This window comes from Zea mays, chromosome 6 (assembly GCF_902167145.1).
Source record: "Zea mays cultivar B73 chromosome 6, Zm-B73-REFERENCE-NAM-5.0, whole genome shotgun sequence".
In the NCBI taxonomy this organism is placed as follows: domain Eukaryota; kingdom Viridiplantae; phylum Streptophyta; class Magnoliopsida; order Poales; family Poaceae; genus Zea; species Zea mays.
Genome location: NC_050101.1, coordinates 155,853,014 through 155,879,817, shown reverse-complemented (window position 1 = coordinate 155,879,817; position 26,804 = coordinate 155,853,014). Strand labels below are relative to the sequence as shown.

Sequence of the window (26,804 nt, the reverse complement as noted above, 5' to 3'; positions counted from 1 at the left end):
ATCCGTATCCCGGAGGCGTAGGAATCCCTCGGCTCAGTCGGCCTTGCCGCTTACGCGCACTCTTGCCCATCCATAGGGTTATATCACCGACGCAGTCGAGAAGGCCCGAAGAATCGCTTCGGCAGAGGAGCTTTCGAGCGTGAAGACTTGTTCGGTCCGCGGAATCACTTATCCGAACGCGAGTTACATATCGCAGAAGGTGATGAGTGAGGTATCCGTATCCCAGAGGCGTAGGAGTCCCTCGGCTCGACCAGCCTTGGCTGCTTACGTGTACTCCGTCATTTTCAGGATCCACTTTCGAAGTAGTCGAAAAGCACGAAAGACATTCTGGCAGAAAGGATCTTTTTTCGAGGAAAATTTCGACGCAGAGGGGGTTCCCCCCTTTTAACCCCCGAGGGAGGGTCGGGCTTTGCCGAGGCAAGGCTGACCCTTCCTTGATGACTAAACTTTGCGTGGGAACAACAAGGCGGAAGGATCGCGGGTGTCCCCCATCCGGGGGCTCGGAAGGTGGAAAGACACGATGCATAAGGGAGCGCGAAGACATGGTCGCCTTTCAAGGGGGTCACCCTCCTTTTAAAAGCGACTCTCCCTACTTGCGTCCCCAGCCGTCGTGGGCTGAGTCTTCTCCAACACGCTCCAAGGTCCTCCCCCTACGGCGCGGGGGCTGGGTCCCACGCGTCATGCAAACTGGCCCAGGGCAGAAGAAGCCAAACCGTCGTGCGCGGTGCATGCAACCGCCCAGCTGTTGCAAGCGTTCCACCACTTTCGCCCAGACCAGCGGATGAAAGGGCGGGCAGCCATGCAGGCGGCATGCAACCGCGCCAAGTGGGCGCACCCCTCCGACTTCCAACGCACCCAGCATGGAGGCCTAGGCCCACGCGTCATGCAACCGGCGCGCCGGTTGCTACGTGCGAGCGACTGCAAAGCCGGTCGCACCACTACCACGCCTCCTCGACTACGGAACCAGTACCGCAACTCGAGGCAACCCTGCGTACGACCCAACAATGCCAGCCAAGCGCGACGGTCAATACGGCCAAAAATGGGCCGGTAGTAATGGCGGTGGCAGCCGGGCAGGAGCAGCGGTCACGTCGTCAGCCAAGCTCACGTCCCATCCAGGGGCAGCGAGAGAACCCTCTCTCACGGCGTGAAGACGGCGCGCCCGTGTTCCGTTCCTCGAACGGCTCGCGCACGCGCAACGGCCGCCTCGCGAACCACTCGCCCCGTCGCATTAACTCCGCGGTGGGACAGGCGACGCCTCTGGCAGGGGAAGCGAGCGACGCTTCGCCTTCGCCATAATGACCGCATCAAAAAAGGTATGCCACGTCATTCGATTTCGTATCCTTTTCCTTTTTCCTCTTTCTCTCTCTTACAACAGGGACCGGGAAAGGGGGATACCCCGAAAAGGATCCTTCTCCATGAAGGAAACAGGCCCCGAGCATCACTACTGATCAGAGGTTCGAAGGCTGGCCCCTCGGAGGGGTTCAACAGCCGCCTCAGAGCGCTTGGGTTCTGCGCCCACTACTGGTCAGAGGTTCGAAGGCCGGCCCCTCGGAAGGGTTCAACGGCCGCCTCAGGCCACTCGGGCTCCGCACCCACTACTGATCAGGGGTTCGTAGGCTGGCCCTCGAAGGGTTCACAGCCGCCTCAGACACAGAGCGAGGGATGACCCTGGGTACGTTCGATACATAACCAAGGCTCGGGCTACGCTCCCGAGGTACCCTAGGACATTTCCGAGACCAGCGGGAACGATCTTGTAACGGAATCCCATCAGAGGGAGGCATCGAGCCCTCGGACCCCGTCGACAGGGGACCGGGTCCGGCAGATCACCCGCAGGTACTTTTGAGCGCGCCTCCGGGCCTCTAGCCGACCCTAACAAATGGGGCACGTGTGTCCACTCGGATTACCCGCCAGCAGCTCACCGGAGACACCATGTTCGGCGCCCTCCAAGGGCAACATGGCGCTTTCCCCCCCTCCTCCTCCTTGCGGAAAGGCGACGCAGTGGCGTATGTAAAAAAGTCGAGTCTGTCCTTGACCGTCCTCTCGCCCTGTGCAGAGGCTCGGGGGCTGCTCTCGCGAACCCGGCTCCAGCCAAACCGTTGACAGCGTCAACATACCAGCCCGAGAACTTGGGACCCGACCGTGCACCCGGGCTACGACCAGCTCGCATGAGGGAACAACCAGACCAGCCGAAGCATTGCGCAAGGCATTAAGACCTCGGAGGAGTCGAACCACTCATCCGAGGCCTCGGGGGCTACACCCGGCGGGTGCGCTCGCGCGCACCCACCGGAACAAAACGCAACCGAGAAAGGCTGGTCCCCTTGCAAAAAAGTGCGACAAAAGCCTCCAAGCGAGTATTAACACTCCCTTCGAGGCTCGAGGGCTACTGTCGGGGACCATAATTAGGGGTACCCTCAAGGCTCCTAAATCTCAGCTGGTAACCCCCATCAGCACAAAGCTGCAAAGGCCTGATGGGTGCGACTAAGTCAAGGATCGGTCCATTCGAGGGACGCGATCACACCTCGCCCGAGCCCAGCCTCGGGCAAGGGCAGCCGACCCCGGAGGATCTACGTCTCGCCCGAGGCCCCCCTCCAGCAACGGACACACCTTCGGCTCGCCCAAGGCCCAGTCTTCACCAAGAAGCAACCTTGGCCAAATCGCCACGCCAACCGACCAAATCGCAGGGGCATTTAATGCAAAGGTGGCCTGACACCTTTATCCTGATGCGTGCCCTCAGGTCGACAGAGCCGAAGTGACCGCAGTCACTTCGCCGCTCCACTTACTGGTCTGACAAGGGGACAGCACCGCCTGCACCACTCTGACTGTTGTGCCACTCGACAGAGTGAGGCTGACAGTAGCCAGGCCCAGCCTCAGGTGCCATAGGAAACTCCGCTCCGCCCGACCCCAGGGCTCGGACTCGGGCTCAGCCCCGGAAGACGAAGAACTCCGCTCCGCCCGACCCTAGGGCTCGGACTCGGGCTCAGCCCTGGAAGACGACGAACTCTGCTCCGCCGACCCTAGGGCTCGGACTCGGGTTCAGCCCCGGAAGACGACGAACTCCGCTCCGCCCGACCCCAGGGCTCGGACTCGGGCTCAGCACCAGAAGACGACGAACTTCGCTCCGCCCGACCCCAGGGCTCGGACTCGGGCTCAGCCCCGGAAGACGACGAACTCCGCTTCGCCCGACCCCAGGGCTCGGACTCAGCCCTGGCCTCAGCCGACAGTCTCTGCCTCGCCCGACCCGGGGGCTCGGACTCGACCTCGGCCTCGGAAGACAGACTCGACCTTGACCTCGGAGGAGCCTTCACGTCGCCCAAACCAGGGCACGGACCGACCACGTCAACTGGAGGCGCCATCATTACCCTACCCCAAGCTGACTCAGGCTACGGGGAACAAGACCGGCGTCCCATCTGGCTCGCTCCGCCAGACAAGTAATGATGGCGCGCCGCACGCTCTATGACGACGGCGGCTCTCAGCCCCCTTACGGAAGCAAGAGGACGTCAGCAAGGACTCGACAGCCCCGACAGCTGTCCTTCCGCCAGGCTCCAGCGCTCCTCCGACGGCCACGACACCACACGAACCGGGTGCCAAAACCTCTCCGGCTGCCACGATGGCATGTACTTAGGGCGCTAGCTCTCCACCGCTAGACACGTTAGCACACTACTACACCCCCCATTATACACCTGGATCCTCTCCTTGCGCCTATAAAAGGAAGGACTAGGGCCCTCTTACAGAGGGTTGGCCGCGCGGGGAAAGGACGGGGCAGGCGCTCGCGTGAGGCCGCTCGCTCCCTCCCGCGTGGACGCTTGTAACCCCCTACTGCAAGCGCACCCGACCTGGTCGCGGGACAAACACGAAGGTCGCGGGATTTCCACCTCTCACGCCCGTCTCCCTCCGGCTGCCTCCCCCCTTCGCGCTCCGTCTCGCGCCGACCCATCTGGGCTGGGGCACGCGGCGACAATTCACTCGTCGGTCCAGGGACCCCCCGGTCTCGAAACTCCTTGGCCGAGCCGAGGGTGCCTCGGGCTGAGCCGAGGGTGCCTCGGGCTGAGCCGAGGGTGCCTCGGGCTGAGCCGAGGGTGCCTCGGGCTGAGCCGAGGGTACCTCGGACTGAGCCGAGGGTGCCTCAGGTTGGGCCGAGGGTGCCTCGGGCCGAGCCGAGGGTACCTCGGGCCGAGCCGAGGGTGCCTCAGGCTCGGCCAAGGCCTTCTCGGGCTCGGGCGTGTCGTCGGTCTTGACGGAGGGTTGATGCAGGTCTCGGGAGAAGACGTGCAGGGGAACCGTTGTTCGCCCCGAGACTATTTTAGCCAGCTCGTCCGTAGTCTCGTTGCAGCGTCGGGCGATGTGGTTGAGCTCAAGCCCGTAGAACTTGTCTTCCAGGCACCGAACCTCATCGCAGTAGGCTTCCATCTTCGGGTCGCGACAGTGGGAGTTCTTCATGACTTGGTCGATGACGAGTTGCGAGTCACCGTGAGCGTCGAGGCGTCGGACCCCTAGCTCGGTGGCGATGCGCAACCCGTTGACCAGAGCCTCGTACTCAGCCACATTGTTGGACGCGGGGAAGTGGAGGCGTAGCACGTAGCGTAGGTGCTTCCCGAGGGGCGAGATGAAGAGCAGGCCTGCGTCTGCTCCTGTCTTCATCAGCGACCCGTCGAAGAACATGGTCCAGAGTTCCGGTTGGATCGGAACTGTTGGGAGCTGGGTGTCGACCCATTCAGCCACGAAGTCCGCTAAGACCTGGGACTTGATGGCCTTCCGAGGGGCGAACGAGATCGCTTCGCCCATGATTTCCACCGCCCACTTTGCAATTCTACCCGAGGCCTCTCGGCACTGGATGATCTCCCCCAGGGGGAAGGATGACACCACAGTTACCGGATGAGACTCGAAGTAGTGTCGCAACTTCCGCTGCGTCAGGATCACCGCGTATAACAGCTTCTGAATTTGTGGGTAGCGGATCTTGGTCTCGGACAGTACCTTGCTGATGAAGTAGACTGGCCTCTGGACGGGCAATGCATACCCCTCTTCTTGTCTCTCAACCACAATCGCGGTGCTAACCACCTGAGTGGTCGCGGCGACGTAGATCAAGAGGGCTTCTCCGGTAGCGGGGGGCACCAAGATGGGCGCGTTTGTAAGGAGCGCCTTCAGGTTCCCGAGGGCTTCCTCGGCCTCAGGGGTCCAAGTGAAGCACTCGGCCTTCCTTAAGAGGCGGTACAGAGGCAGGCCTCTTTCGCCGAGGCGCGAGATGAAGCGGCTCAGAGCTGCAAGGCATCCCGTGACTCTCTGTACGCCTTTCAAGTCCTTGATGGGCCCCATGCTGGTGATGGCCGCGATCTTCTCCGGGTTGGCCTCGATGCCCCGCTCAGAGACGATGAACCCCAAGAGCATGCCTCGGGGAACCCCGAAGACACACTTCTCGGGATTAAGCTTCACGCCTTTCGCCTTGAGACATCAGAATGTCACTTCAAGGTCGGAAAGGAGGTCGGAGGCTTTCCTCGTCTTGACTACGATGTCATCGACGTAGGCCTCGACCGTCTAGCCAATGTGTTCGCCAAACACATGGTTCATGCACCGTTGGTACGTCGCACCCGCATTCCTCAAGCCGAACGGCATGGTGACATAGCAGTACATGCCGAAGGGTGTGATGAAAGAAGTCGCGAGCTGGTCGGACTCTTTCATCCTGATTTGGTGATACCCAGAGTAGGCATCGAGGAAAGACAGGGTTTCGCACCCAGCGGTGGAGTCCACAATTTGGTCGATGCGAGGCAGAGGGTAGGGAACCTTCGGACATGCTTTGTTTAGACTAGTGTAGTCTACACACATCCGCCATTTCCCTCCTTTCTTTCTCACAAGCACAGGGTTGGCAAGCCATTCGGGATGGAATACCTCTTTGATGAACCCTGCCGCCATTAGCTTGTGGATCTCCTCGCCTATGGCTCTGCGCTTTTCTTCGTCGAATCGGCACAGAGGCTGCTTCACGGGTCGGGCTCCAGCTCGGATATCCAGCGAGTGCTCGACGACATCCCTCGGTATGCCGGGCATGTCCGAGGGACTCCACGCGAAAACGTCGGTGTTCGCACGGAGAAAGTCGACGAGCACTGCTTCCTATTTGGGATCGAGCTCGGAGCCGATCCAGATCTGCTTGGAGGCGTCGCTGCTGGGGTCGAGGGGGACGGACTTAACCGTCTCCGCTGGCTCGAAGTTGCCGGCGTGGCGCTTCACGACTGGCACCTCCTTAGAGAGGCTCTCCAGGTCGGCTAAGAGGGCCTCGGATTCGGCGAGGGCCTCGGCGTACTCCACGCACTCCACGTCGCATTCGAACGCGTGTCGGTACGTGGGGCCGACGGTGATGACCCCGTTGGGGCCCGACATCTTGAGCTTGAGGTAGGTGTAGTTGGGGACGACCATGAACTTCGCGTAGCATGGCCTCCCCAGTACTGCGTGGTAGGTTCCTCGGAACCCGACCACCTCGAACGTGAGGGTCTCCCTTCGGAAGTTGGAGGGTGTCCCAAAGCAGACGGGAAGATCGAGTTGTCCGAGGGGCTGGACGCGCTTCTCAGGGATGATCCCGTGGAAAGGCGCAGCGCCTGCCCGAACCGAGGACAGATCAACACGCAGGAGCCCGAGGGTCTCGGCGTAGATGATGTTGAGGTTGCTGCCTCCGTCCATGAGGACCTTGGTGAGCCTGATGTCGCCGATGACGGGGTCGACAACGAGCGGGTATTTTCCCGGGCTCGGCACGCGGTCGGGGTGGTCGGCTTGGTCGAAGGTGATGGGCTTGTCGGACCAGTCTAGGTAGACTGGCGCCGCCACCTTTACCGAACAGACCTCCCGACGCTCTTGCTTGCGGTGCCGAGCCGAGGCTTTTGCCGCTTGCCCACCGTAGATCATGAAGCAGTCGCAGACCTCGGGGAACTCTCCTGCCTGGTGATCTTCCTTCTTATCGTCGTCGCGAGCCCTGCCACCCTCCGCGGGTGGCCCGACCCTGTGGAAGTGGCGTCGAAGCATAGCGCACTCAAGGGTGTGCTTAACGGGCTCCTGATGATAGGGGCACGAATCCTTGAGCATCTTGTCGAAAAGGTTGGCACCTCCGGGGGGTTTCTGAGGGTTCTTGTTCTCGGCGGCGGCGACAAGGTCCGCGTCGGCGGCGTCGCGTTTTGCTTGCGACTTCTTCTTGCCTTTCTTCTTGGCGCCGCGCTAAGTTGATGCCTCGGGGGCATCCTCCGGTGGGCGGCCCTGGGGCTGCTTGTCCTTTCGGAAGATAGCCTCAACCGCCTCCTCGCCAGAGGCGAACTTGGTGGCGATGTCCATCAGCTCGCTCGCCCTGGTGGGGGTCTTGCGACCCAGCTTGCTCACCAGGTCGCGGCAGGTGGTGCCGGCGAGGAATGCGCCGATGACATCTGGATCGGTGATGTTGGGCAGCTCGGTGCGCTGCTTCGAGAATCGTCGGATGTAGTCCCGGAGAGACTCTCCCGGCTGCTGTCGGCAGCTTCGGAGGTCCCAGGAGTTTCCAGGGCGTACGTACGTGCCCTGGAAATTGCCGGCGAAGGCTTGGACCAGGTCGTCCCAGTTGGAGATCTGCCCCGGAGGCAAGTGTTCCAACCAGGCACGAGCGGTGTCAGAGAGGAACAGGGGGAGGTTGCGGATGATGAGGTTGTCATCGTCCGTTCCACCCAGTTGGCAGGCCAGCCGGTAGTCCGCGAGCCACAATTCCGGTCTCGTCTCCCCCGAGTACTTTGTGATAGTAGTCGGGGTTCGGAACCGGGTCGGGAACGGCGCCCGTCGTATGGCGCGGCTGAAAGCCTGCGGACCGGGTGGTTCGGGCGAGGGACTCTGATCCTCCCCACTGTCGTAGCGTCCCCCACGCCTGGGGTGGTAGCCTCGGTGCACCCTCTCGTCGAGGTGGGCCCGACGGTTGCGGTGATGGTGCTCGTTGCCGAGGCGACCCGGGGCCGCAGGCGCTGTGTTGCGCGTGCGCCCGGTGTGGACCGAGGCTTCCCGCATGAATCGGGAAGTCGCAGCGCGATGTTCCGAGGGGCACCCCTGCCTTCGGGAGGCGTAGCTTTCGGCCCGTCGGACCGCGGCATCCTCCAGGAGATTCTTGAGCTCTCCCTGGATTCGCCGCCCCTCGATGGTTGACGGCTCCGGCATCACGCGGAGGAGCATTGCCGCTGCAGCCAGGTTCTGGCCGACTCCACTGGAAGCGGGTGGCGGCCTCATCCTGACATTGTCGGCGATGCAGTGCTGGAAGCCCTAGGGCAGATGATGCACTTCTCCGGCCGGAGGTTGGCCCGCCCATTCCTGCTCGATGTCCCGACGGATCGGCTCAAGTGTTCCTGCTCCCTCGTCGAGCCTGGCCGGCACCCCGCGGATTTGCTCGAGCTGTGGGTCATGACCCCCGGTCGGAACGGGGACCATAGCTAGCTCCCGTAGGATGTCAACGCGAGGCACAGGCCTAGGGATATCACCGTTCTCCGGCATACCAAGATGGTTGCCTTCGGAGGGACCCCCTAGATCGACGTGGAAACATTCGCGACTTGGGCCACAGCCCTCGTCGCCGAGGCTGCGGCTACCGTTGGAACAGTCGGAAAGGCAGTAGTCACACGCGGTCATAAAGTCCCGCATGGCACTGGGGTCACCAAGTCCGGAGAAATCCCAACAGAAGTCGGGCTCGTCGTCTTCCTCGGACCCCGAGGGCCCGTAGGTCGAGACGACCGTCAGCCGATCCCAGGGTGACCGCACACGATACCCCAGAGGGTTTAGACTCGCCTCTACGAGAGCGTCCGCCAAAGCGAAGTCGCTTGGCGGGTCGAGGCTGAATCCAAAAGGTGTGAGATGGGAATCGGTTGGTACCTTTTGGTCGACGGGCGGTGACGAAGTCACGTCAGGGACTGACTGCACCGTCGTCTCAGGTACGAGGGTGACGCCCAGCAAGTCCTTCGCGAGCATGCTGGCGTCGTCCGTTTGCTTGGGATTGGCGCGTTGCGGGGAGACGGCGCTCGTCTTCGTCTCAGACGCGAGGTCGATGCTCGACGTGCCCCCCGTTGGGGCGCCGGCGCCGTCGACTCGCTCGACAGCCGACGAGGTGCCGCCTCCTGCTTGGCCTTGGTTGCCCCGCCTCCTCCTCCGTCGGCGGGGGAGGGGACGGGGTGAGCTCGAATGTTGTTCTTCCACCATGCGGGGAAGACGTCGTCCATTCCGCCGCCGGCGGGCGGGCTGTCGGCCGCCATTGTCGTTGTCGTACAACGGGGGAAGGAGTATCATGTCGTAGCTGCCGTCGAGGGACATGAACTCAAGACTCCCGAAACGGAGCACCGTCCCGGGCTGGAAAGGTTGCTGGAGACTGCCCATCTGGAGCTTGACGGGAAGCTGTTCGTCAACACGCAGCAGGCCACTACCTGGCGCGCCAACTGTCGGCGTTTCGAGACCGGGGGGTCCCTGGACCGACGAGTAAATTGTCGCCGCGTGCCCCAGCCCAGATGGGTCGGCGCGAGACAGAGCGCGAAGGGGGGAGGCAGCCGGAGGGAGACGGGCGTGAGAGGTGGAAATCCCGCGGCCTTCGTGTTTGTCCCGCGCCCAGGTCGGGTGCGCTTGCAGTAGGGGGTTACAAGCGTCCACGCGGGAGGGAGCGAGCGACCTCACGCGAGCGCCTGCCCCGTCCTTTCCCCGCACGGCCAACCCTCTGTAAGAGGGCACTGGTCCTTCCTTTTATAGGCGCAAGGAGAGGATCCAGGTGTACAATGGGGGGGTGTAGCAGTGTGCTAACGTGTCTATCGGTGGAGAGCTAGCGCCCTAAGTACATGCCATCGTGGCAGCCGGAGAGGTTTTGGCACCCGGTTCGTGTGGTGTCGTGGCCGTCGGAGGAGCGCTGGAGCCTGGCGGAAGGACAGCTGTCGGGGCTGTCGAGTCCTTGTCGACGTCCTCTTGCTTCCGTAAGGGGGCTGAGAGCCGCCGTCGTCATAGAGCGTGCGGGGCGCCATCATTACTTGTCTGGCGGAGCGAGCCAGATGGGACGCCGGTCTTGTTCCCCGTAGCCTGAGTCAGCTTGGGGTAGGGTAATGATGGCGCCTCCTGTTGACGTGGTCGGTCCGTGCCCTGGTTTGGGCGACGTGGAGGCTCCTCCGAGGTCGAGGTCGAGTCCGAGCCCCCGGGTCGGGCGAGGCGGAGACCGTCGGCTGAGGCCAGGGCTGAGTCCGAGCCCTGGGGTCGGGCGGAGCGGAGTTCGTCGTCTTCCGGGGCTGAGCCCGAGTCCGAGCCCTGGGGTCAGGCGGAGCGGAGTTCGTCGTCTTCCGGGGCTGAGCCCGAGTCCGAGCCCTGGGGTCGGGCGGAGCGGAGTTCGTCGTCTTCCGGGGCTGAGCCCGAGTCCGAGCCCTAGGGTCGGGCGGAGCGGAGTTTCCTATGGCGCCTGAGGCCGGGCCTGGCTACTGTCAGCCTCACTCTGTCGAGTGGCACAACAGTCAGAGCGGCGCAGGCGGCGCTGTCCCCTTGTCAGACCGGTCAGTGGAGCGGCGAAGTGACTACGGTCACTTCGGCTCTGTCGACTAGAGGGCGCGCGTCAGGATAAAGGTGTCAGGCCACCTTTGCATTAAATGCCCCTGCGATTTGGTCGGTTGGCGTGGCGATTTGGCCAAGGTTGCTTCTTGGTGAAGACTGGGCCTTGGGCGAGCCGAAGGTGTGTCCGTTGCTGGAGAGGGGCCTCGGGCGAGACGTAGATCCTCCGGGGTCGGCTGCCCTTGCCCGAGGCTGGGCTCGGGCGAGGTGTGATCGCGTCCCTCGAATGGACCGATCCTTGACTTAGTCGCACCCATCAGGCCTTTGCAGCTTTGTGTTGATGGGGGTTACCAGCTGAGATTTAGGAGCCTTGAGGGTACCCCTAATTATGGTCCCCGACAATTTTGATCTATCTTTTCTATAAGTTTGAGTTTATGTGACTTATTTTAGAAACTTGAGCTCACAAACTTTCTCTCGTTTGGTCTCTGTATGGAATTATGTCATTCTATAATCTATGTTCGTTCAGTCAGTCGTTGTGAACTCTCTTCTAATCGTTCATTTCATTGTCCGTATTATACCAAAACATATTGGATGGAGTAAACAACAACATAAGTTAGTAAAATAAAAAATATTATACGGAGAGCGGAGACAATCAATAAAAAAATATCGAAATCTTTTTGTGGATAGTTTACGTGAATATTATTGTGAGTCGTCGCAACCCACCACCACCCGACTAGTTTCTACTATATACTTAAAGCATCAGTTTCAACGGTCGTCCTGCGTCATTTTTTTTACAAAAAGTCTCTATATTTTTTCCAAATCAACTCAGCGTAAAATATTAAAAATAATGTAGCAAGTGGGGTTTGAACCCCCACCCTGATAGAGGTGGAAGACATAAGGCAAAGTTGTATAACTAGTGGAACATCATACTCAAGTGTTTATAACATTGAATATAAATTGTACATATGTATATATGATTTTTTTGTAAAAAAAATAATCGTGCTGGGCTGGGCCAGCACTACGGGCCGAGGCTACGACCCAAGCACCGCATGACGCTCAACCGGGTTGGCCCAAGCACTTGTTAAATGGGTTGTGCATCAGACCGACTCACCGGACATGACTCATTTGGCCATCTATACCTGCGCACGATAATGATGGTCCTCGCCTCAGTTGCCACCACCTCGTTCTTCATTCTACTTCTTTTCTCCCCTCATGCCTCAACCTCCGCGCCACTCCATTCTCGGCAGAGGGCGTAGGAGCAAGCGCCTCATCCCCGTATTCGTCCGACACCAGCCCCGACACCGACTCGCGCAGTGGCTATTGCACGTCCACGAGGACGTTTCACATCATGTGCGCACCATCGTTTTCGTCGTCGTCAGACGTCCCGTTCGTCTTCTCGGCCTTTGCCCTGTTCTTCCTCCCCAACCTGCTGCCCCCGCCCATGGTCGCAACCATGAGCCGACTGACGCTCATCGACGCGGGTACGGGGCGAGTCGGTCATGCTTCTGACCTTTTTTCGTGTGTGCCGTTGAGGAGGACATGGTGGCGCCTCCCACGCTTAGGTTATCCTAGCGATGAGGAGTTCAAGTCTGAGATATTGGACAACTAAGACCCGTAGCGTGACAGCAGTCGGCATATGTTACGGAGTTGGTGGTGGTGTTGCGTCGCTTCAGCGGGTCCATGGTTGAGAAGACACTCGCATTCTCTGCGTCCTTCTTGGACTGACGCCTGATGCGGGTGCTTCTTGGTTTGAAGCTGCTCCGGCTGGGCTTCTTTCTCCGCTTGCGTGCTCTCTCCATATATATCTAGCGGTATACCACCTATGTCACCTCCAGATGCCCTAGGTCTTCGTCGTGTCCTTCTCCAGCAACGAACAGGTATACTCGTCTCTTTTTCCCCCTCTTGCTCTACGAAACCTTGAAAGTGAGAGAGACAAGAGATGATAGTCTCTGATTTATTGCCTATGGTACCCGTCCGTTCAAAAAAATATTATGCGAAGAATGGAGACAACTAATAAAAAATCTTGAGATCTTTTTGATGGATAATTTACGTGAGTATTGTTGTCAGCCGTGCGTTGCCGCGGGTAACCGAAAATGGCGAGTTGACAACCCACTTACCAGAATTCCAAATTTGTCGCTAAAAATGTGGTTTATGTCATAAAGCACTACTGTCTTCATCAGCTAGAGAGCCGCCCCCCGAGCCGAGCGTTCCCCTCGTTGCCGCGGGCCGGCCGGAGGTAGGATTCCTTCAAATTCCCGCTGCGTGCGACGGCACGCCGGCGGTCGCCGCTATGTCCCCCTCTCTCGTGCTGGTGCACTCACTCCCGCTCCCTTCTCGCCGCGCGCTCCCCATCCAGCTGCCCCGCCGCCTCGCCCCCAAACACCCGTCCCAGTGGTCGCTCCGCACGCCTCGACGTCTCGCTGTCTTTGCCAGGGCTTCGGCGTCCGTTGTGGTGTCGCCGCACGGCGAGGGAGGTGGTGGCACGGCGGCGGGGCGGAAGAGCACGGGGTATAGGAACCGGTTCCTGGACCTGGCGCGGCTGGGGGCCGTGGCGGAGGGCGCGGCGGAGGCCTTCTTCCGCAGCGAGATCCGGCGGCGGCTGGCCGTCACTGCCGCGCTCATCGTGCTCAGCCGCGTGGGGTACTTCATCCCGCTCCCCGGGTTCGACCGCCGCCTCATCCCAGACTCTTACCTCAGCTTCTCCGCGCTCCCTGCAGGTCTATTCCATTCCTCCCTCGGATTACACGGTGGCGAGCTGTGCATGGGTTTTTGTTTGGGATTCTCATAGCATGTAGTTCTACCTTTGTGCAGATGACCTTGGCGATTTCTCCTCAGAATTGAAGCTTTCTTTTTTCCAGCTGGGGATCAGTCATCAAATTTCAGCATCTATTGTCATGCAGGTTTGGTAATTCTTATCCTTTGGTCCATGATGAGCTTATATTTGCCAGTGACAAATTCTTGCATATTTTTTAGTTACTTCTTAATTTGTTCAATGAACAAAGGAAAATTTGTGAGCTGCATTTTTGTTAGAAAAGGGTAGTTTTATTCTGATATCTACTTAAGTTATGCACAACCAAAATTTATTTTTGAACTCAGGCTCTGGCTTATAAAAGCAAGCTCTTAAAAAGCTCATAAGATGTAAAAAAGGCAGCAACCTAAGCAGTAAGCCTATTTGAAGATTGCCACCGATGTTTGGCGAAGGTCTACATTGCTGTTGTCTCCAGGATATGACTAGGCCACTCGTTGGTCATATTTTTTCCCCTCAAAGATGGACCAGAAACATGTCCAATGAGTAGCCCTAAAAACAACCTGTAAATAAGAAGATAGTATATTTTTGTCAAAAACCAACTCATTCAGCAGAACCAAATAGATCAAATGATTGTGTGTTCGGACACAAACCTGAAAGGTTGCGAATTGCGATCTACTTGTTGAAGTCAAGGAACAAAAAATCAACAGGGTTTCTTGGTGGGCATACCAAAAGCAATTTAAAAACCCTCCAAACAAAGTGTGCTACATGTAATTGGAAAAAAAAAGATGCTGAATAGTTTTTTTGTTGTTGCAAAAGTAACAACTATCATCACCTCTCCAACTGCGCTTACAAGGTTATCTTTAGTTAAAATTACGTCCTTCAGAAACAACCAAATATGCGGTAACTTCAACTTCCATATTGCTTTATAGACAGGCATTGCAAGTTGGATCATTGGGGAGAATGGGGACACAACCTTTCAGTTAGATGCCTCTTTTGATGACACCAATAGGCGCTTTATGCGTAGGATCCAAGAATCTAAGGTTAGAGAGACATTGAAAAGGATGAAAGGGGGTTAGACGATGGGACCTGATGGTATCCCAGTTGAGGTATAGAGATATATCAGGGGCATAGCTTAGTATGGCTAACTAAGTTGTTCAACCATATATTTTGGCCGAACATGATGCTTGACGAGTGGAGAAGTGTATCGGTACTGATATACAAGAATAAGGGAGATAATTAAAGTTGTACTAATTATCGGGGAATTAAGTTGATGAGCCATACTATGACGACCAGGGTGTGCCTCTCTGGTCACCACCACCATTAACACCATTGATGTTGTTGTCGCGGTGATGACAACGGTTGCTGGAGCTAGAGGAGCCACCTGGTTGCTATTGTGGCTGCTTTGGCACTGTAGGGGAGGAGGCGGCGCTAGGCTGCCGCTACTGTGCTGGTAAGACAAGGGATGTGGTAGAAGCCGAGGTAGAGACCTCCTTGGCCATGGTGAGCTCCTCGAGTGGAAGGTCGTTGTGGACGGTCTGAAATGACGAGAATGATGTGATGCACATGATGAAGGTCTTCATGTGCTCGAACCATTTGTTGAGACCGCAAAAGAGAGGTTGAGGACGATCGTATGGTCGAGCATGACTTCGCCAAAGTCCCATAGGGCGTCAGCTATGCCCTTCATCTTGTGGCAGTAGTTGCTGATGGAGGGATTGCCTTGGATGAAGGTGTGCACAACCGCGTCTAGGTGTAGGGCGCAAGTCTTCTTGTTGCCTAGGAAGTGGTCCTCGGTGATGAGCCAGACGTTCTGTGTTGTCACATACGCGAACCATGTTTTGCAGCTTGATGGTGATGGTGCCGAGGAGCCAAGATCGTACAACGTTGTCCATGCACCGGCATACAGGGGTGGAGGCATCGGGGATGTCGAAGTGGACGTGGTTATCGAGGGTGTAGCGCTCCAAGGTGAGGAGGACAAGATCGCACCACTAGGGGTTGTTGGTGGAGGGCGTCCAGGACGTCTGAGACGAGCGAATAGATGTTCTAGACGCGACAATCTGCGTGTAGAGAGATTGTATGTGGAGGCTGGCGACGATGGAGGCTTCATGGATCGCAACGGCCTCGACACCAGAGAAGGAGGCGATGGGGGGCTACACAACTTGAGAGCGACAACGACCATACTCTAGGGCAATGGTGGCAGTCGCACACTCTAGGGCTTCGAAGACTGCTTGTTCTTTCTCTAGGGCTTCAACTGCGACGAGGCCACAGGCACGGGCGACGGCTTTGGCGACCAAATAGGCCCTCTCCTCAGTGATGACAATGTCCTTGGCGCGCTACGCAGCCTCCTCTTGGACACAAGCAGCGATGAGCTTGACCTCACTGGGGGCTGGCGGTGTCGGTGATATGGTGGAGATGAGACGTCAATGAGAGAGAAGACGAGGGTGGAGCATGACAGCTAGGACCACAAGATCATGACCGCCTTCTGATACCATGATAGAAAGACTAGAGATATATTGTAGGAGATATGATGTAACACATATGTAGGCAAGGATAGCTGAGGGTTTATAAAAACAAAACCAATCAACGAAGATCCTTGCCTATTAGAGATCGATCTATCTATCAACGAAGATCTTACCTAATAGTAATTGATATATCTTTCTATCCTAGCCATATAGGCAGGATTCTAACCCAATCAATGGATATCCTTGCCTAATAGAGATTGATCTATTTATCAGTGGAGATTCTTGCCTAATAGAGATCGATCTATCTATCCTAGCCACATAGGAAGGATTCTAACACATGCATCCTTTAAGTTACACCACAAGTTTGGATCTACTCATGTAAGTTTACCAATCAATATGTTCACTTTTATGGACCTAGTTGGAACACCACAAGTTTAAGCCTCTTTTTATGGCACTTGTTTTTTTCATAAAAATGCATATGGTTATTTTGGCACAACTGTTACAATAACTGGTCTCTTTTTAATTTCTATTGAAAAAAACTTAACAAAAGCTATCTGTTTTAGGTTCTCTGTCATGTTCTTCCATCACTTGAAAAGCTCCGCAAGGAAGGATTAGATGGCCATGAGAAGTTAAAAGGCTATATGTGTGTCTAGTTGTCTATCTATCTTGAACCGTGAGACATATTTTTTTTCTTGGAAATTATTTTTCTTTTGACATACCGTTTCATCTAGTTTGAATCCTTTCTTTTGTGTGTAGATGGTGGCTTTCTTTGTGGTTTGCAACTGTGGCTGCTTTTACTGTGTCATGCTTTTCCCTGCAGTATTCAGTATATGCTGCAAGTTACAGGTAAACTATCTTTTTGTTGCAAATTTATTTTCTATAAAGTACTTCCCCACAAGGATGTCGACATGCACCACCATCAGCTCGCTGTTTTGTTCCTTTGTTTTTCATGCTGATGCCTTATCATCTGTAAGGGCAATAAGTAATTTGAGGGACCAAAGTTGCTATTAATCCTAATTTGTTTGAACATTAGGAAGTATGAATACTCATTTAGTATGTTTACAGCTCTATTTTTATTTCTTTTGTTACAGGGTCAAGCATGTAATTATAACAAGTCTTCTGCTTGTTCTTGGTGCAATGTCAATGACATGGATTTGTGACACCATTACAGAATTTGGATTTGGTAATGCTTTACCTCATGCATATTTGTAATTTATTGTTACCTGTCCATGCTCTGAATGTCTTGTGTCTTGTATGAACTTCTACACATGTTATGTCATATATTGATGCTGGTCATAATTAATTGTTTAGAAGAACCTTGATGTGCTATATTTGTCTCAAGACCAATTAAGACCCGGGTTGGAAGAGCTCCGCTCCCTGATTCTTCAGGTCTGCTCCTTGATTCTCCGATAGAGTGATTCCATTGGATTCCTAGGAGGGACCAGAGTGGGAAGCTGATGAGAATCAATTCTCTGCTGATCTCCACCAGAATACAATAGGGAGCAGGGTGAAGTGGGCTTTTTTAGCTCTCAACTCCCAGTATAAATAGAGAAGTGATTCCCTCCTGATCCCACCTGAATCAGTTGGCATTTTGAGCCTTTGACTGGTTGGGAGAATGGGAGTGATTCTCTTCGGAAAAGCTGAAACTGGAGCTCTCCTAAACTACCCCTAAACTGAAGTATTGTGATATATCTTTTTCCCATTTTTGAGCAATTTTGTTTGAAATTTGGGCATAGAAGACTGACCTGGACAGACCATGGGCTTCTGGTTGCAGTACCTCTTAAGGTCCAGGTCCTTTTTGATGTTGCAGTGGATGCCATTGTTGGAAAAGGGGAACAGATTCTGTTCTAGACCGACAGGCGGCTAGATGGTCACACCATGGCTGAAATAGCACCTAATTTGGTCAAAACAGTCACAAAACGAACAGCCAACCAATGGACGGTCAAAAGCAACCCTGAACAGAAGTTGGGTTGGTGACATAAAAGGAGCTCTCACAGTAGAGTTTCTGATTGAGTGCCTTCATATTTGGGATACTATGGACGGTTTACTCTTGCAACCAGATGTGCAGAACCGTTATACTAGGAAATTATCCCAGGATGCATGGCCAACAGGTTGGCTAAAAGAGGTCTCCCTCATCTGGATGCTTGTCCCTTTTGTGATCAGGTTGAGAAAGCCATGCATCACTTGCTGGTTGAATGTGTTTTCACTTGCTAAGTGTGGGCCTTGATATTCCAGAAGCTTGGCCTGTTGTATCTGGTGCCTGATCCAATTGAGTCACTTCTCTGGATGTTGGAGGAAAACTAATGCAGCAGCCCCAAAGGAAATCAGAAAGGGTTTGAACACTTTGATAATCTTGGTAGCTTGGGAGATCTGGAAGTTTCGTCATTGGTTAGTGCGTCCACTCTAACAGTAATGATTGTGTCTTCCTGAACATAAGGCCAAACGTTCATGAGGTTATCAGTGCTGTGTGCATGAAGGGTGGACTTTGGTGCATGGCCGGGGTCTCCAAGCTCACACAGCTTTTATCCAGGTGGACCAGGTCGCTCCACTCTGGAGCTTAAGCCCTGGGAGTTGCTGATCGTATTTTAGTTAGTTTGTGGCGCGTTGATGTGCTGGTCTCTTTAGGGTGTGTCCGTGTGTGTGTGTCCTGGTGCTTGGGTTGGGTCTCCCAGACCTGTGTATTTTTTTTCTACTATAATGAAATGACATGCAGTCCTGCATGGTTCGAGATTTTTTTTTTGTTTGCAAATCTATATTGTGGAAGGGCTCATGGATGTTTTAGTGTATGGAGAGTTTCTCATTCCTGAAAGGATAAACTAAATAAATAACTGCCGTTGTTCTTTTTGGTGGTTGGTCTTTGTGTTCCAACTACTTGATCTAGTGGTACTGGGTTCTTAAGAAAAAACAGACATCTCTTTGAGTTAGGAGTTTCATTGGCTTGATGACGAGTTCAACATGAAAACAGATGATAATGTTATTATCAATGCGGCTATCTTGTTCTACTTGGTTAGCACTTTCATGTTCATTGTTTTTTCTATATTTTTATTTGTAGGACATGGCTCATCTTTGATTATCTGTGTGGGAATTTTGACTGGCTACACAGATACACTACACAAGATGATAACTCAGTTTTCAGGTTAGCTGTCTGAACTTGAGCTTGTAACTTTCTGTAATGCTTTTTTAATATGACTTTGTTTGGTGTTCATTTTGTCTTGCCTTGTTTCTTTCTAGTGTTCTGGAACATGTTTTTAAGGAATTATCCTGAAACCACACTGTTATACCTTCAACTTTGGCCTGTACCTTCTTTATGTGCACGTTGCGAGTTTTAGTTTGTGTTATTTTCTTTGAAACAGGGAATTTTTCCTATTGTTGGCCTTACATCTTGGGAGTAGCTGGAATTTTTATGATACTCACCATGGGGGCTGTGTTGGTGACTGAAGGATGCAGGAAGATAAAGCTTCAGTACTATGGATTCAAATTAGCATCTGGTGCAGGGTAGAATTCTTTTTTTCCCCTTTTGTAATTTATTTCATATATGTTATCTGTATGAATAGTTTTACACTTTACTGTTTCGCCTTTCTTTGAATTTGCAATGACCTTCAGCTAACAGTAGAACATAATTAGTATTTCACTAGTTATAAATAATTTAATGTTAATCTGTTTCTTATTCTTTGTACTGCATTTTTTCAGATAAATTAAATACCTGAACCATCCATTCCACCCTTCTTTTGTAGGAATGAAAGCAGCCCAGTTACAGAGGTTGAGCCATATATCCCCTTCAACATCAATCCAACTGGAATGCAGCCCTTGCTTACAACCTCATACTTACTAGCTTTTCCAAGTATCATGGCCAGGTAAAACCATGATGTGTTTCTTTTCTGTATTTTCACTTCCCCTAACAATGTAATTTGGAATATCTGCAGTATTTTTGCCTCACCCTTTTGGGAAAACTTGAGGGAAATTTTGAATCCAAAGACTTCAACTGGTGGTAGTCCCTGGGTTTATTACTTGACATATGCTTTCCTTGTCTTCATCTTCAATATTTTTGATATTGTAAGTACATGTCTCATCTTAATAACCATGTGTACTTAAAAACTTGTGATATCTGCAAAATTTCGCTTCTTGCTTCTAATTTCCGCCACTTCACCAGTGGTTTTGTTAATCTACTTGCTTTTTCTAATCTTAAATAGTTTACATCTTATCTATCTACCTGCTTTTGCTAATCTCATGTTTCAATAGCATGGAACAGCCAATCCTTTTTCTTATGTTACTATTGCTTGGGATTTGAATATTCCCTTGGTTCCATTGTTGTTCTACTTTATGTATGTATCTAATGCCTACATCCTTCCATATATATATATATATTTCCCATAGTTCTCCATAAGCATTATCAGCATGCTCAAGGAAATGCCACCTGTTCACAAAGATTGAGCTCACATGTTTAGTTTTAAGATACTTTCTTTCCCGGATAAAAAAATGTACATTATATTATCTTGTGATTAAGGTTTTTAATCTCTTATGATTGCCAGTTATCTGTATGACTAGTGTAATTGTGAAACAAAGTACAATTCACAATTTCACATATATGGAACACTGCAGGACAATGCACATGGCAAAAATTATAATGATCTCAGTCCTATAGTGTCGTAGTTGGACTCTCAAGTTCTTAAAAATTTTCAGTAACTGATAGTTTATTGGGATGCATGCTTATTTGCACATATTTTATCTGCATTTTTTTTTGCTCCAGGCTAACTTACCCAAAGAGATATCTGATTACCTGAATAAGATGTGTGCGAGGGTACCAAGGATAAAGCCTGGAAGAGCAACAGTAGACTATCTTACAAAGATACAAACATCAACACGTTTCTGGGGTAGGTGTCCAGTGTCCTTGAAGAAAGTTCACCACATTGTTAATTTTTTTGTTAAGATTTATCCTTCTTCTGCACTTTGTGCCTTGCTTTTCTAAGCAAAAAATAATCTCTTATATACCAGGAGGTCTACTGCTAAGCTTGCTTGCAACTTCCTCTTTATTGCTTGACCGATATCTCAGGCAAATAAATGAAGGGTTGTCAATAGGATTCACATCAGTCTTGATTATTGTGAGTACATCTTGGGCACACTCTTAGGGCTAGTTTGGCAACTCCATTTTTCCAAGGTATTTTCATTTTTCCAAGGGAAATTAAAATCCCTTGGAAAATGGGGTTGCCAAACTAGCCCTTAATGTATCTTTTTACCGTGAAAATTAGTTGTTGAACTGCAGCTATTATGCCCGTCTTTATCAGCCTTTTTGCGGTGGTCCTGGACCAGAACTTGCCATCTTGGCAATGTCAACTGATTCTAAAGTTCTGAATGATCCATACATGACTATGTGGCTTCAATTCTAATGTCCTTACAGAAGAATTTGGAATCCATGGTTTTCCATATTTTTGTTTCATATAATGTGAAGGTCAACATTCTGGAATCATGCAAACTGTCCTTGCTATCAATTGTTGCATTAGCACTAAAGAAACTGGAATGCATCCACTTAGGCATTTAAGAGAAAGTTTGGATTTGTAACTGCCCGCAAAGTTTACATGTATTTAGTGTAGTAACGAATTACATGAAAAATAATGATTTCAGGTGGGCTCAATTATTGAGCTTAGAAGATCATATCAAGCGTACAATGTGATGCCAGCACTGAGCAAAGTTTTGAGGAGATATGGTGCTTAAGAGTATGTAAGCTGATACGTTGGTGATGATGGCACCATCCACTAGGTACTTCAACTTTTTCCGCCAAGGTTTATCGATAGTTTAAATACCCATAGTTTCCACTTTAGTCTTTAGCAGCAGCATGAATTGGGAACTTTTATGTGGTTACAGCTCGTGGTGTTGCAAGGTCGATTGGTCTTTAGAAACAGCATGGATATGATGAGAAGTTTACCGCTCAAGCTTCTGTTAGATTAAAAGGTGGAAGGAACATGGCTTTACAATCACATCGGACTTTATCGACAAGGTGAACTGAGGAAGCAACAAACATGCCCAACAACATGGCTGTGTGTATTTGTTGGAAGTGATCTAAAATCTTCCATGTCCTAATCGCCATACTGGATCACATAGCTAATCTGTTGGGTTCTATAAATTCTCCACCGTTCAAATGCTCCGAAAGGAAGGGCCTTTGGATAAGTTTCTCTTTTTTTCCCTTTTTTTGTTTGGGTGTGCACACATTGTTGGACGGGCTGTAGTTGAATGAGTAGAGTGTACGCCTCGGGCTGAAGATGAGTCGGATTCAACGACGAACATTTTTGTTGTGCCCGCGAATGGCCAATATTTCGCTTTCATGTACAACTCTGATCGGATGGAGATTGCTTTTTTTTATGCGGGTAGTTAGTCAATGGTGTACGGCTTAACAGTCGCGGAAGCACATTCACGTCGTCTTCGTTTAGGTCACATTGCAGATCGAACATCGTATACCAACCTGGCTATAGTTCATAATGGGAGTTTTATATGATATGAGTTCGATTTCTATTTAGGGGCTGTTTGGAGCTAAAACAAAAAGACTAAAATTTAGTCACTTAGAGATCTAAAAATCCAAAGAGCTAAAAGTCACTAAAATGAAAAAAAATTCTATTAATTTATAGTCACTTTTAACGCTTTCTGTTTGGATCTTTAGCTTTTAAGTGACTAAACTTTCACTTTTACTTTAGCTCCTTGATTTTATATGATATGAGTTTTATTTGAATACATATGGTTTTAATTTTGATGAGAGGAAGTGAGCTTTATCTGGATGAAATTCTCTTGGCATGGTTTTTATTTAAGAGTCGCGAAATTTAATATCTATAAATTATAGAATAAAATTTTTCGTTGAGAGAAGGTTGCACCTATATTATATTTTATATGGCATGATAGCCTTGTAAACGCCATAAAACTCAGAGCGACCTGGTTCGGTGACCTGAACATTCAAGGCAAACCGTGTCGAACGAACGGCTGTCATCGTTGCTGCTACAACATTTTCAGGTCGTCGACTACAACGTTGTCACAACCCCGTCGTTGCCGTGGCCAACCGCGTGTCCATAGCACCGGTCGACGGTTCCAACTTCCTCTCCTGTCCTCGCCATCGACGACGCAACTGCACCGTCGTTGCCGTGGCCGCGCGCCGAGCACGAGCAGGGCAGCAGCCGCTTAGCTCACCCCCTCCGTGGTCATCGCGGCCACCGTCAGGCATCAGCCAACGCGCAACCTTGTGGGAAAGGCACCCGGACCGTGAAAGACAATCCGCTCGCTGCCCCGTCCTTCCTTCCCCTTCTTTCTGCTCGCCCGTCGCGTCAGACGACTCCACCGCCCGCGACGACGCGCTCCGCCTGCCTGCCCCCCAGACGCGCCTAAGTAAAACCTCCTCCCCCTGCGCAAGCGTCAGTCGAATCTCCGGGCCCCGCTTTCCCTTCTCGGCGACTAGTCGGCGCCGCGCGGCTCCATGGGCGCATCTTCCAGCCGCCGCCGCCGGGACGACTACTACCCGCCGCCGCACCACTACCCCCCACCGCCGCCGCCGCACCACCACCACCACCCGCCTCCCCCTCCACCGCCGCACCACCGTCCTCCCCCTCCGCCGCCGCCCTCCTCGTACTACTACCACCCCCACCCGCCGCCCCCGCACGCGTACCACGGCCCATGGCACCCCGCGCCCGCGCCGCCGCCGCAGCAGCCGCAGCCGACCGCGCTGACGGGGCCTCCGCCCGAGTTCGTGGAGCACCAGCAGGCGCAGAAGGTGAAGAACTACGTTAATCTGCACAAGGACACCATCAGGCTCGTGCCCGACGGCGCTGACCCCGAGCGCCGCCTCGTCGCCTTCACTTTTGACGCGATAACCGACGGCAGGTGAGGTCGGGTTATGCTGGTGTTGCTATGTGTCTTATAACACTGTAATGGTAGTGTTTGATTTATTTGGCCGACCTGAATTATGTAGCTACTGCTTACTGGAATTTGAGGTATAATTTGCTCTATGCAGGTGGCTAATGATCAATACTCGAACTTAGCAAGTTTTGCATACTGTTTTTAGACCAAAGCTCGTCACCTACCTTTCATAGAAAGTCCGGTAGTGAGATTGGTGATCCAGCAGGTTGGAAATAGAATACCAAAAGTGGAGCTATGTGAAGAGGGACATGCTTTCATTTAGCAAATTCTAGGGGGTTCATTACAATTGGAGACTTATTTTTTATATAATGCTTCAAGCTCATAGATCAGTAATATGTTTTCCATTTCCATAATAAATTACTGAGAGAGAAAAGCAGATGAATAGTTAAGGGCTGTTCGTTTCACCGTTAATCCTTGTGGATTGGGTGGTATTGGTATTAAGCCGGTTTAAATCCATAGCAAGTCAAAATCCACCTCAATCCATTCCAATCCACATGGATATGGATTTAGAATAACCGAACAAGGCCAAAGTGTGACTAGAGTACACTCAGAAGTTTAATGGCTTACCCAGAATGCTATGTGGGAAGAACAAGAATAGTTTAAATTTTATCTCAGGTTTATCATATGTTTGAACCAAAGGAATCTGATGATGCAAGGCGTTATTCCTAGCTTGAAAATCTTTGCAATCTGAACTACAGATCACATAACCACCGCATTTTGATTATATTTATACTGCAACCAGAGCTTAAAGTCCTATTGTTACTGCTTAGCAGGTTTTTTAGTTATATTTGCTGCTAGATCTTGTTTTCAGTTACATTTTTGAAATTTTGTTAGAAAAAACAAATTTGGGATTGGGCATGTAGCTGGTCGGCTACCAGCTTCGAGGGATTGTTTAGAAGACTACTGGAAAATGTTTCCTTAAAAAAAGCACACACCATTTCTCTTTCGAACTAGTGCAGCATGGCTGCATGGGTGGAACCTTTTGCAATTCTTATAAAAATGACATTTTACTAGAAAATTCCAAGGGCTCAAATGCTGAACAATGTCTGCCTACTCACCTAGACGGTAGATGCTATAAATAGCTATATTTAAAGAGTATCCATGCTTCTTTACTAACGCTAGCTGCTGAGCACGAAGCTGCATCTGTCAGGTACTGCATAAAATTGTTTAAGTCTACATTTTAGTAGTCCTAATTAGCTTAACCAGTTGTGCTTAAAGCCTAAACTTTTAGGCAGAAGGGGCATTTGGCAGTTCAAAAAAAAATTCCATGCATGCAACACCGGCCTACATTTTTTTTTTGAGGAAACAACGTCAATCTCCATTGCAGGATGGCTGCCTAGTCATGCTAGTTGTCATCCAAAAACCGCATAGTTCTTTTAGGTTGTCGAGGGCTTTCTTTGACTGTCTAGCTCAGCACCCCCCCCCCACCCCCACATCGTAGAACATTGCTCTCCTATTAATATGAATGTTTAATTACCATTTAACATCAGTTGACACTTGAACTTGTCCATATCTTTTGCAGTGTGACTATATATTACTTTGCCACGGAAGGAAAGGACTGTAGTTTTTCTTCAGTATACCCAGAATTACAGACGCCAACAAAGATACCCTTCGAGAAAGGGTTGGCCCAAAGGTTTATCCAGCCCTCTGGATCTGGTGTTGACTTGGGATTCTTTTCTCTTGATGAGCTTTCGAGTTCATCAGGGGAAGTATTCCCACTTGTTGTTTATGCAGAAGCATATCCATCTCCAGAGGAAGGTGGCCCGTCAGTAAACGCCACTCGTGCACAGATTACTCTTGCTGTTTTGGAGAAGCACAACAACGACCTTCAAGTCAAAGTTATGAAGCAAATCTTGTGGATTGATGGCGTGAGGTATGAGCTACAGGAAATTTTTGGTCTTGTCAACTCCACTGAAGCGGATGTTGCTGATGCTGATGCCGATGACACGGGGAAGGAATGTGTTATCTGCTTGTCAGAACCAAGAGACACTGCTGTTATGCCTTGTAGACATTTGGTAAGTACATGATTTGCTGTATGTGCCTTTTCTCTTCTAGAGCTACCTTTTGTTACCTTAGGTTTTGTCTGATTGTTCCTTTCTTATCCAGTGTTTATGCAGTGAATGTGCAAAAACTCTACGGTTTCAATCAAATAAATGCCCCATATGCAGACAGCCTGTTGAAAAACTAATGGAGATCAAAGTTAGAAGTCCTGGGCCATAAAGGAGAGTTTGCTGATATCGTTGCTGCTGCACTATGTTATGTAATTGTCCATAATCCTGTATCAACATCGATCTTGAAGTGTATAGTTCTGTTGATGGTTGTGAACTTGTGATGATGTGGTCTAGAAATGAACTGTGAAGACCTTTGTTTGGCATTTGATCTCTTGGGTTTTCTTGTTATAATACTCCTTCAGTCCCAAAAGAGTGTTGTTTATGCTATGAATCTGGACAAATATTTGTCCAGATTTATAGCCAAAATGACAATCTTTTGGAGACGGAGTCTGAAAACTACCTTGTCATAGTTTTGTGCCTTGACAAAGCTATTTGCGCGCGTTTCCCCCCCCCCCCCCCCCCCCCCCCCCCCCCCCCCCCCCCCCCTGGTCAATTGTCATCTTTACACTTTGCTCGACACAGACGTCTCTCCATGTTCTACGCCCGTGTTGTTGTCCTTCACATTTTACTTGTACCGTGATGTTGCAATTTCTTTCCTTTTCAGGGAAGTATCTCGGTGATGTTTGTGTCCACTATCTATCTGGTAGTAAAATCCTAGTAGTTGCATGATGTGTTTTTCCACATTTATGACTGAAACATTTTGTGTACTGCTTTATATGTCAACCCTGGCACAACTCAGTTGACATGTGGTAGACCACCAATCTGGAGTCTGGGAGTTCAAGTGGTATGCTGTGTTTCAGGTAAATTTGAACTAAAACATTGCTATTGTGTATAGGTCAACTGCTGCACTGAAGTGTTAGGCTAGTGGACTGAAAAGTGTGTATTGTTCACTACTGCTCCTGAACCCAGCTTAAATATGATCCTTCCATTGACCTGTTGCATTTGTATATAATTTTTGTAATGAACTTGATAGTTGATAGGCTATGTGCCATCTAGACAACTACTTGACGTTTTGAGTGCAGCAAGTAGCCCCACCCACAGACCCACCCCTGATACGTACTATAATTTTTTTTCATAAAAAAAATATATGAATGAAACTGGTGGTCTGCT

At 51.4% G+C, this 26,804-nt stretch overlaps 3 protein-coding genes across 6 annotated transcripts in view; 2 read left to right on the top strand and 1 right to left on the bottom strand.

The window, feature by feature from the left end:
- Positions 1-11,958, bottom strand: part of LOC103631512 (protein TRAUCO) — a 35,441-nt gene extending 23,483 nt beyond the window's left edge. The window contains exon 1 of the mRNA XM_020540134.2: positions 11,912-11,958. Coding sequence (XP_020395723.1) covers positions 11,912-11,958 — 47 coding nt within the window. The remainder of the gene's footprint in view (positions 1-11,911) is intronic.
- Positions 11,959-12,663: 705 nt separating this feature from the next.
- LOC100272509 (Preprotein translocase subunit SCY2 chloroplastic) lies at positions 12,664-22,059 on the top strand. Of its 4 annotated transcripts, none has more exons than XM_035959417.1 (13): positions 12,664-13,125; positions 13,203-13,385; positions 16,257-16,336; positions 16,450-16,539; positions 16,785-16,876; positions 18,746-18,829; positions 19,047-19,188; positions 19,428-19,547; positions 19,617-19,746; positions 20,441-20,564; positions 20,686-20,792; positions 21,313-21,447; positions 21,553-22,059. In XM_035959417.1, exons 2-12 carry the CDS (start codon positions 13,380-13,382, stop codon positions 21,400-21,402), a joined length of 1,065 nt encoding a protein of 354 aa, XP_035815310.1. In that variant the 5' UTR covers positions 12,664-13,125; positions 13,203-13,379; the 3' UTR covers positions 21,403-21,447; positions 21,553-22,059. The 4 variants fall into 4 exon arrangements, with proteins under 4 accessions (XP_035815310.1, XP_035815311.1, NP_001140450.1 ...); XM_035959418.1 differs by having other exon boundaries at positions 16,257-16,366; NM_001146978.2 differs by having other exon boundaries at positions 12,682-13,202; positions 13,297-13,385; positions 16,257-16,366; positions 21,553-22,015.
- A 604-nt stretch (positions 22,060-22,663) lies between these two features.
- LOC103630329 (probable E3 ubiquitin-protein ligase LUL3) lies at positions 22,664-25,964 on the top strand. Its single transcript, XM_020539557.3, has 3 exons — positions 22,664-23,547; positions 25,106-25,598; positions 25,690-25,964. The coding sequence occupies exons 1-3, from the start codon at positions 23,144-23,146 to the stop codon at positions 25,801-25,803; spliced, it is 1,011 nt and encodes a 336-aa protein (XP_020395146.1). The 5' UTR covers positions 22,664-23,143; the 3' UTR covers positions 25,804-25,964.
- The last annotated feature ends 840 nt before the right edge of the window (positions 25,965-26,804 follow it).